Genomic DNA, 11,372 nt, shown 5'->3' on the forward strand with positions numbered 1-11,372 from the left:
CCTGGCAAATAAAGCTGATTCTGATTCTAAATGAACTCATAAATGCAGACTGAAGGAAAAGTTGCATTTCTTTGACCTTACGTTGACACTTGGGAGATTATTATCATTTTCGATCTGCCAATACTTTTTTCAATTATTAGAATAATCATCTATAAAATGTTGAACAATGGTTAATAAGTACCCATCACAACTTAAACTAGAAGGGCACTGAGAGTGCAGACCTCCGCCAAGGCATGCCCTATCTCACAATATTAATGCAGTGTGAATGTTCCCAGTTCAAAACTAATTTTTCTGATTACCCCGACAGCACATGAATGCAGCATTAATGCCCTATCTCGCAATGTTAAAAAAAAAATTTGTTTCCTCCCATGAGTTGGATCTGCTCCAAAATATATTGGGTTCTTCTTTTGCCCATGCTACACCGTTTAACAAAGTTTACTGAGCATTGGGTCAGTAGTTTTTCCATAGCCCTGTTGACAAAAAAAGAGTTTAAAAAAAACGTACAAACAAGCTGAAAACATAAAGTTCTTGGCGGAGGTAATAATTTGGCATTTTATTACTACTTTTTTAATCATAATAGCTCAACCACACACACCCAATTCACATCCACACACTAATAGACTTGTGTAAGTTAGAGCACTTTGAACAGCAGTCTTTAATACCAATCAAAATATGCCACGTTGAATGTAGATCCTCAGTTTGTCACATGATCAAAATCAACCTTTTTAGATATGTATTTATTGTTTAATGATTTCAACATGTCTATGTGTTTACTGTGGATCAATAGCTGTGATAGCTTCCTTAACATTGAGCGATGACCTGCCATCACACATAGCACATAACATCATTTATTACTGGAATACACAACTGCAGGCCCGAGCATCAACAATAAATCTCTATTAACTTAATAAAACAAACTGAAGGCAAAACTCAAATAATCTTTTAAAAACTACATGTGTGCGTCACACACTTTAAGTGAAGAGAAAAAATGTAATAGACAGTGATTTTGTCTAAATACTGGTTGAGATCTATAATAACGGATACACGACTTTCAGACGCAAAGCCAGCTAAGGAAGGGAACAAAAAGAATTATGGGATTTTTTTGTGAAAGGACTGAAGTGTGACAGTGTTGTAGATGCTGTAACGTCACAGTTAAGCGGTAAGTGAGTCTCTGGTTTCTTTAGAGGTTCCTTGGAGGAAAGTACCAGTGCCAGTGGGTGCGGAGGGAGGGTGTTCCAGGTTCGGGTCATTAAAGAGCTGTGGAGTGTGACGAAAGGAGTCAAGACTGACTGAACAATGAGTGGACTCTTTGAAAACAACCTCCACCCTCTATTTTATGTGGGAAAACAATCTGTGACTGACCCTTATATTTAAGTGGTCCTTTTATGCCATATGGTCTTGCTAATTGTCCTCATTAACTGCTCATACTTCTCATGAGCAGCAGAACTGATACCACCTATCAGGTTTTATTTCAACACTCTTCTGCCGAGAGTTAGATAAGAAGATCGATACCACTTTGATGTCTGTAAGCTAAACATGTGGCAGAGCCATGAGACCATTAGTTTATCTTAGCAAAAAGACTGGAAGCAGGAGGACACACCTAGCCTATCTCTGTCTACGAGTAAAGAACAATCCTGACTTATTTTAAACATGTTACCTACTTAATTTATATAACATGATAACAATTTAGAGATGTTGGTGAGCAGAGTTTTTAACCTTTGGACAGACCCAGGCCAGCTGTTTCCCCCTACTTCCAGTTTTTATGCTAAGCTAAGCTAACCATCCCCTTGCTGTAGCATGAAATTGAACGCACAGTTATGAGTGGTATTAATCTTTTCATCTAACTCTTGGCAAGACAACAAATTTATTTCCTCAAATGTCTAACTAAGCTTTGGGGAATGTTGCGCATGACAATACTTTGAATAGCCTAAGGTGGGCATTAGAATTTTTGTTATGTCAAATACGTGATCTCATTTATTTTAAGAAAAGCACTTTATAAACACTATTGTCCAAAGAGATCCTATTAAAGCTCTAGAATAGAAGAAAAAAAAATCATAATTGGTGAACATATTAACTGCATGATTCATGATGGAGACATGCATTGTTATTAAGGGTGAGCCCGTTCCTCTCTATCAAGTGAACGGCTAACTCTTGCAAAGAAATTTGCTTTAGAAGTTCTTAGACTAACTTTGCACCTAACAGTTTTTTTGAGCCAGGTTTAATGAGTCTGCTCCAGGTGTTCTCAGACACGAACAATAACGCAGAGAGTAAAATTAAGGGACGTGTATCTTCATTGGCTTTGGGAAACATTTTATGGTTCCCTGATGCTTCTGGTGATGTTGCGACTGGCATGAAAGAGAAATTGCACGTCATGTACTGCTGATACAGGCAATACAGTGTTGTGTTTAGAGAGCAAAATAATCCCGTCAAATAGCGCTAAGATGGTTAAAATGTCAACTCTTAATAACTATAATATGAACCTCCCCTCAGAAGAAATAGGTCCTTTCAAAAGCCAAAATCAGTTTCAGAAGCTATCAGCAGGAAACACTCAGCGGCTTCTCCGTTCTGAATTCTCCTTCTCTAGGGAGAAGGAAATGGCTCTGGCTGACATTAACATTTCTCTCACTGCATTGTACTTCAATATTTCAAAAAAACTATTTTGACTAAGGTTGGACCAACAAAGAAAAGGTGGAAGGGGTGCGGATGGCGCTATTCTCCTGTAACATTTTCAGTCCCTCAGAACCTGCAGCTTTTCACAGTGGAGGGCAACTCCCGGTGGAGTCCAGTCATGGCCTAATACACAGGAAGTTTCTTGTTGTACACACCCACTGAAAAATATGACTTTTAAAAATAGATAATAGATTAATGTATGGCACACCAATTGCGTAGCCATGGAACTGTACTTTATTACATATAGATATGACAACCAAATTAGATGTATTCACTAATGTTAAGCTAAGTGAATGTTTGCAGTACAGTGGCCACTGGGGCCTATAACTAATGTCACATTTCCTTTTCAAAACAAACATGTAGCCTGTTTACTTTTCTTTTTGCTTTTGTGTAAAATTGTATATCCTTGCTAAATGATAACTTGCTCAAATGTAGCGTGACAGTGGCACAAACAGAGGCAGTTTAGAAGTGTCACTGTGAAAGTAATTTCTTGCAACTGAGTCAAGTGGGTTTCGCCATTGCCCTGCCCCTTTAGCAGACTAGCGCCAAGTCCGTTGTATTGGTTACAAAGGAAGAAGTGAAGGTGAACACCGTAACATAGTCAACAAAGTAAATATTGCACTCATTTTTCACAAGTCACATTTCTCCCGGATTATCTGACACTTAAAAGGAGACAAAAAAAGGCAACAAACTCTTACAAGAACCGGCAACACAGGCAAGCTTCACTCTGTCAGCGAAGGCCACGGATAATCCATTTTTGTACAGATAAATATGGCTTTAAGCTGTGTAAATAGATTATGTTAGCAAAAGAAAATATGATACATTACTCAATTTCTAGAGTAGAGAGTAGATCAATAAGAAGTAGAGATGAGCAATGAAGTCAGCAAACTGACTTGGTAATGTCGGTTACACAGTAATATCTTTCTTGTGTTGACATTAGCCATTAGCTACTGGTTACACAGCAATATCTTTCTCATGTTAACATTAGCCATTAGCTACTGGTTACACAGCAATATCTTTCTCATGTTAACATTAGCCATTAGCTACTGGTTACACAGCAATATCTTTCTCATGTTAACATTAGCCATTAGCTACTGGTTACACAGCAATATCTTTCTCATGTTAACATTAGCCATTAGCTACTGGTTACACAGCAATATCTTTCTCATGTTAACATTAGCCATTAGCTACTGGTTACACAGCAATGTGCAAAAATATCCATTCCCATTCGTATAGCGATTCAAGCTCTACAGATTCAAATCGATTCATAGAATTACAAAAACCGATTCATATTTTTTTCATTTGTAATGGTGTGTATACTTTCACATGAGGAAAGTAACTACATTTGTGAATTTGTTTTGTTTTTTTAAATTGAGAATCATTTTTGTAATCAAACATCGATTCTGAATCGAATCTTGAGCTTAAAAATCGATATCGAATCGAATCGTGACATTTTCTGAATCGTGCTACTAGTGGAAAATATTGAATCTATCAGTTCAACTTTTAATTCGTAGGTAGACAATTGGATTGAAATATTTTGTCCTACAAGGTTACATAGTACTATTTTAAGGTACATTTTTGAACTTTTACTTTCAAATATTCAGGGTAATTGCTAGTAGTTAGCACTGTATGGAAGAAATTATTTAAATTAGGACATGGGTGAAAATCTCATCTAAGCTTTCATCAGACATTATGCTTATAACTAGTTGATAAAGTTTAACATTGTACATATTTTTCCTAAAAAGTAAAGTTTTATTTTTCAAACAGCACAGGTTGGTTTTCACTCAATTGTCTGTCTTTAGGCAGTTGTGATGTTTGACTTAAAGTCTTTCCTTATAAATATTACACTTTCCTCTCCATTTTAGCACCAATTAAAAAACAGAAAATGTGGACAAACTAGTCCCGGAAAAGGAGCAGTGTGGTATGAAGTACAAGCCTCAGGTACCTTTCTGCAAATACCTGCCAACCACAATGACGCCAATCGCTTATTACACCACACACTTTATAGAAAAAAACGTTGTCATAACAACACGGTAATGCATTCTGTCTGTTATTTCTTAACAGTCGTGCAGTCTCAATTCTATGCCTTAATCTGTCAGAGACGCCGTGAATGATTAAAGATTCCCTCGATGCATTAATACGCAATTGCAAATCCTGTAGAAGTCTTTACAAGAAAGAAAGGGAGAAAGCTGTAAAGTCTGCAAGTTCTGACATGTCCATTTTTTTCTTTTAACTCTGTCTGAGGTCTTTTGTTTTATTACATACAGCACCAACACAAAAAAAAAGTAAATTTTTGTTTTTGCACACGGGTTGACCCTCTGCAGACTGAGAGTAAAGACCGACGGTGGGGTTTTGATGAGGCAGATGGAGAAACAGGGAAAGGAGGATCAGTGGAGGGAAGACAGTCTTCTCTGTCTTTCTGTTTGTTCAGCCTGTTTGCTACTCTGCTCACTGCAATGTGTGAGAGAATTCACACCGTCTTGCTGTCGTCCATACCAGGCAGTCAAGGAATGACTGTCGAGTTTAGTGTTCAAGACTTCATGTGCCTTTAACTAGGAGCCGTTTTAATGTTGGGATGGATTATTATGATTGGGGCCAAATAATCCTTATAAATAGTCACATATTACATATGTCTTTTTTTTAAAAAAACAAATCATTAGTTTTGGCTATTCTTTAAAAGTATCATTCTTCTACTAAAATATGCTGGAGATGCACATATGCAACATAGATTAGATTAGATTAGATTATACCGTATTCATCCCACGACGGGGAAATTTTGTTGTCACAGCAGCAGCATTTTTTTAAAAACAGCAAAAAACAAAAACACACAAACAAGTAAGCACACAAGAAATACAGGCAAACAATAGACAATGATAATATGGTAGACTGAGTAAGCAAAAAGGCATCAAATAAAATAAAAGGTCCCATGACATGGTGCTCTTTGGATTCTTTTATATAGACCTTAGTGGTCGCCTAATACCATATCTAAAGTCTCTTTCCCAAAATTCAGCCTTGGTCCAGAATTACAGCCACTAGAGCCAGTCCCACAATGAGCTTTCCCTAGTATGTGCCATCTCTGAACTTTTGAGGAGGAGAAGGGGGGGGGGGGCAAGGTGGGGCCACGTTGCTCGTTTGAAAGCCATGATGTCTCTCTCTCGTGGGTGGACCAAATTCTCTGGGCGGACAAGATTCCAGATCAGCCCATCTGAGCTTTCATTTTCTCAAAGGCAGAGCAGGATACCCAGGGCTCGGTTTGCACCTATCACTATTTCTAGCCACCGAGGGACCATAGGCAGGCTGGGGAAATGCATATTAATGTTAGACAACCTCATAAAGTGAACTTTTCATGCCATGGGACCTTTACAGGTGCAAACATTTCCACATTCAGAGTAAATTGGTGGAGCATCTGGTGTGGCATTTGTGAAAGTTACTTCACCTTGTTGTTTTTGCCATGCAATGGAAATGTCACAGGCCAACCGTGTAAACATTTGCTTAATGAAGGGATGATGTACTCTGCATTGTTAACTGACAGGTGCAGCCTGATAAATTCAACCAAATTGCGTAATAGCAGGGTATGGGGATCGTTTCACTAGTTTGCAACTAGAGGGATGTTGTACTCTCAGTGTAATAATGGTTTATATAACTTTTTTTTAAACTATTTTTAATATCACTAAGTTTAACCTGTGTATCTATATATATGATATTTTTATGATGTGAGATTTACACTTTTTTCGAGTGAGTTTTAGAACAGGGCAAAAACTCTTTCTGACTGACAGGGGAAAGGTGATATTTGGGAGTCTGGATTTTTTGCCAAGGCTGTCCATTTAGCATTATGAAACTTATTCTTCATGGTTTCACTTCAGACACTCACACTGCTCTGATGTTCTGCTATGCTGCCTTGGTGTTTTCCTAACTTCCTTATTGCCATATATTCTTCATTTACATTTTCAGCAAATGTGACGGACATGCCTAATCATGTCTCTTTCACAGACAGTAAAAGAAATGGATAATATGACCCCATTGATTTCAACAAAGACAAGTGAAGGCGAAGCACTTTTCCGGTGATGACTGAGCTTGAAGACGTAGATGTGATGTGAGCAACCTGTTTGAAAGTTGTAACTCTTTTGGTAGCTGAGCCAAGAGAAATCTCAGTCAATCCGATTCTTGCTGAGACGGTAGGTATGTGTAAGGAGATAACGTAGGCACAGGCTAATTATTGTTAACTAAAATGCTACTAAATTTGTAGTATTAGTAATTAAACCTATACAGCTTATCCTGCACTGTTTGGTAATTAATTAATTTGGTAACTATGCGACAGCAAGTTGCATGGTTATGACGTTATCATTGTCACAAGGCCATTAGCCTATTTTTACAAAAACATCTGCTACAGAGCCATAATGTCAGATACAAGGTAATGGAGCCTTTTGAGTTTCTTTAGAAGTAAAACATGGACAAATAGAGTGTTTAAACGCTTTAGATGTAAGGTATTTGCTGTCAAAGTGACGTCAAAACTAATGGCGGTCAATGGAATGCTAACGGTGGGTGAGTGCTAGGTAGCATCAAAATGGCGTCATAGGAGCTACGCTTTGTCAAGGCTGGTTTACCCCCTTGGTCTCTTTACAGCAAATGACTTAAAGCAACGCAAATACCATTTAACACGAGATAACTGGTCAATATGTAATATCTAAGGTCACATTCAAACAGGCCAGAGTGACTTTAAAGTGCTATGATTATGCTTTTAGTTATCCTGTTATATATATTTTTGTGCACATTATAGGTTTACAAAGTGAAAAAGCTCAAACTCCAGCCCAAAGGGACTTACCATCTCCAACAGAAAACACAAACACAACACAAACTGCTCCAAACAGCTCTATTGTAGTCCAGCTTTTACTTCCGGGACAAACGTGCGCCACTTTGTAACACGTTATAATGATCGCCTAGCTGCTACCGTGGCACGCCCTCATGCTCTGCTAACTAGCTAGTAGCGCTTACTGCACATGTGCGACTCCCAACAAAGATGGTACAGAAGTGAGATGTCTCACTCTGTAGCCAAAACAGAAAGCTCAACACACAAAAATATGGTGTTTTCTCAATTGAGAAAATTAAAACCACTCTTGTGTCTGTATACATATGATGCTACAGTCAGTTATCTTATAAAAACTGGAGACTGCCTCTGTCCAAAAGCAACAACATATGCCTACCAGCACCTCTAAACCCGTTTAATCAGTATGAAACGGGGTTATTGTTGGCCGGCAGCAGTGACTTCCGAGGGTCATGTTTTCACTGTGAGGTTGCCAGGTAACCTTCAGGAAGTCCCTGCTGCCAGCCAAAAAATACCCAGGAATACAAACCTACTGTAAAACCACAAATTGACATTTATAACTTTACTTTTTGTAGAAAATAAACAAACTGAACATAATGTGTTAATGAGTGAGCTTTAGAGGGGATTGTAGGTTGACTATGTTAACTTCAAAGCAATCCAGGCTAGCTGTTTCCAGTCTTTGTTCTAAGCTAAGCGCCTGCTAGCTCTAGCTTCATATTTACCAAACAGACATTAGAGTGGTGTTGATCTTCACATCTAGCTCTCAAAAAAGTCAAATAAGTGCCTTCCCAAAATGACAAACTATCCCTTTGAGTACATTCCAACAGAAGGGAAGGTGATGAATCACTCTCTTTTTCAAGCTCTATAGCTTCACCACAGAGACATTGGAACAGACTCCCTTGAGGTTTCACACACCGTAGGTGGACTTAACCTGGACTAGCATGAAAACTCACCAAGCTCTCTGGAGACTGGAGACACAATAGCATTCTCCCCGACCTTCGAGACAGCTTCAAAATAGGCCTTCCCAGCAAGAGTCATCGCTGCATGGGGAGAGCGACAAACATCATCAAGTTACTGGCTAGTTATTCAACTCTTTGAATAGTGGAAATACTATTTACATTGGGTCCAAATTCAAAATTCCCATTAGCAAATATAGATCATTAGGTGTAGCCTAATCCAACTTTGAGGGTGAAGCTGTGTTTACCTGTGACTGATTTTTCATAGCTCTTCCCAAGGTTGACCAGGTTCCTCAGGCCTGGGTTGAACTGCTCCATCACATTCTGGGACAAACAGCAGGCAATTAAAGGATGTGGAGAAAAGCAACAATTCCAGCTCCTCTTTTTCTGATCAAATGATACATTTTTACACAGTGTAATGAGTCATTTTCTCGCTTACTGACAAACGTCTCTAATTTCTTTTCCAGAATAATAATAAAAAAGGACCTGGCGAGAATAATAAAACTCATGAGGCTATTTTTGAATGAGTGGGTGGAGGAGAGATTACATGAAAACAAGTGTGTTTGTGCTGTTGCTCTATAAATATCACCATCTGAGAACAATAAAACTTTCAATCTTTAACTTCACCCCTAACAACTTGCTCAAAAGAGTGAAGTCCCACACAAAGTTGCAGCTATTTGTGACATAAACCTCAGCACTCTCTACTCCCAGCTCCCCTTCTCTCTCTCTCTCTCTCTCTCTCTCTCTCTCTCTCTCTCTCTCTCTCTCTCTCTCTATTGAAATACCTCAACAATCAAGTGCTGTTCACCTCCCTGTCTCTATTCCCCTAGCACGCCCTCTGTAGAACAATGAAGGGGCAGGTATGACTTTACATGAAAAACAGAGCAGAGGAGAAAAAAAGGGAAACAGGTTCTTTGTTTTCTCTTCTCTCTCTCTCTCTCTCTCTCTCTCTCTCTCTCTCTCTCTGTCTTTCTTGGCTGAAATTGTCACTGTAAACTACAGGTTTAGACTCCCTCTGTCTCGTTCTCTGTTTGTGTGTGTCTGTGTGTGTGTGTGTCTGTGTGTATGTGTGTGTGTGTGTGTGTGCGCACGAATGTCTCTCTCTCTCTCACACACACAGACAAACACAGGCACACACCCACACATCCCACACATCCCCCCCCCCCCACACACACACACACACACTTTAGATTGCTAATCCAGCAAAGACACTAAAAGATCATTTAACCATCATTAACCAAGCCCCAGAGCATAAAATTACCTTTTAACCTCTGCTAAACTTTTTTGGACTTTAATGACATGGTTCTCACAGAGACAACACACCCAGACACACTAACCTTTTTATCACATGTGAGAGGCAGCAGTGTAAGCTACTAATTGAGATAAATCCCAAGATCAAATGACCATTAATCAAATTATTGTATGTCCATTGACAAGCTAGAGCAGGTTGTTTTATGAGGAAACAACTTGTGTCTCACTCATCACATGTCAGACAGACAAGAAGGTATCTGACTGCACTGTTGTTTACTGTGATGTATGCATATGTGCTTTTCTTTTTCTTGTTGGACTTAAAATAGCCTACTGTTTATAGAGTATAAAAGGGATTTATTACCCTCGTAAGCAACAACAGAAAGTTTCAGTTGGAAAGCAAAAGAATGGGTCTATTATACACAATAAGTGGTAAATGGGAAGAAAACTGTGACAATAAAATAAAAGCACAGGCACACCATAACTTTCTAACAATGTTATTGTATGGTATTGCTGGGGTTTATTGTGAGGGTTAAAATAAGACAAACCTGAATCATAACCCAACTAAGAAAAGCTGATTCCCTCTCTTTAGCCTCTATCACAAACCCGGGATAATCTCTACCAAATATTGATTACTATGTCTTTATTTGCTATGAGACTTACCTTGTATGTACTTTCAGTGAGCTTGCTAACATCATCCGGAGCCCGAGACATGATGGCAGGTGGTTTCTCAAGCCCAGAAGTCGAAAAAATAAAAGAAAACCAGGACAACAAATAGGAAAAATAAAAAATTGTTTCGTAATCCAGATGTTGACTCACTCCGAAAAATAAATGCCACGGCCGGTTCTGCTCCTTGTCTGCACCCCGAGTCCGTGCATGTAGGCAGAGAGACACTCAGCAGTGGGCGGCGGACGCACTGACTGACTGGCTGACTGACTGACTGACTGACTGGGACACCGAGAGAGTTCCCCGGGCGTTTAGGGCGGAGGAGAGCGAGGTAGGGGAACCGTGACGTCACCAGAGGTGTTATACAAATGGAAGTTCTCGTTGAATGAAATACACAAGGTAGTCTGTCTTCTACATGCTTGTCATTAAAAAAAAAACCTTTTTTTAAAGGCATGACTCATTTTGGCACTGGGTTCTGGTGTTAACATTAAATGCTCCAGTTGGCCTTCAGAGGGCGATGTAACACAAATGTTTACAATGTACAGACATCCATATAGTGGTGGATTTTACACTGTCAGATTGATTCAGATACTTCATTGAAGTAAAATTAGCAAAGCATTATGAAAATTACTCGATTACAAGACGTTGAAAGCAAACACAAGCAAGTATTAAAAAAAAGTTTAGGTATGAATACCTATTGTCTTTCTGATTGGTCATCTGGTCTAGATGGAGACAGATTTAATCCGTTCATATACAGTGGAGTAGAAGGAGAAAAGATCATTACATGGATAACCTACTATGTAAAGTACAAGAACCTTGTACTTTGTAAATTGTACTAAAGTACAGTAGGCCTTCTTGTAAATGTAGGTGAGACTGGAGGCAGATGCAACACTTTCTGCATTTTTCTCAGACGACAATTTGGATTAGATCAACCATGTTTTTATATTAAATTTACATCTGCCTTCAAATTACCCATTTAAGATGATTAAGATGATGACATTTTGTTCACA

General features: G+C 38.8%; 1 protein-coding gene across 4 annotated transcripts in view; it reads right to left on the bottom strand.

Moving 5' to 3' along the window:
* Positions 1-10,642, bottom strand: part of baiap2l1a (BAR/IMD domain containing adaptor protein 2 like 1a) — a 29,936-nt gene extending 19,294 nt beyond the window's left edge. For 3 of the 4 annotated variants that reach the window (XM_032502764.1, XM_032502763.1, XM_032502762.1), the window contains exons 1-3: positions 10,360-10,642; positions 8,697-8,772; positions 8,446-8,532 (exon numbers count right to left, since the gene is read on the bottom strand). In XM_032502764.1, coding sequence (XP_032358655.1) covers positions 8,446-8,532; positions 8,697-8,772; positions 10,360-10,410 — 214 coding nt within the window. In that variant the 5' untranslated portion in view covers positions 10,411-10,642. The remainder of the gene's footprint in view (positions 1-8,445; positions 8,533-8,696; positions 8,773-10,359) is intronic. The other variant, XM_032502765.1, reaches the window with a different exon arrangement.
* Between the last annotated feature and the right edge of the window lie 730 nt (positions 10,643-11,372).

Source organism: Etheostoma spectabile, chromosome 21 (genome assembly GCF_008692095.1).
Source record: "Etheostoma spectabile isolate EspeVRDwgs_2016 chromosome 21, UIUC_Espe_1.0, whole genome shotgun sequence".
Classification (NCBI taxonomy): domain Eukaryota; kingdom Metazoa; phylum Chordata; class Actinopteri; order Perciformes; family Percidae; genus Etheostoma; species Etheostoma spectabile.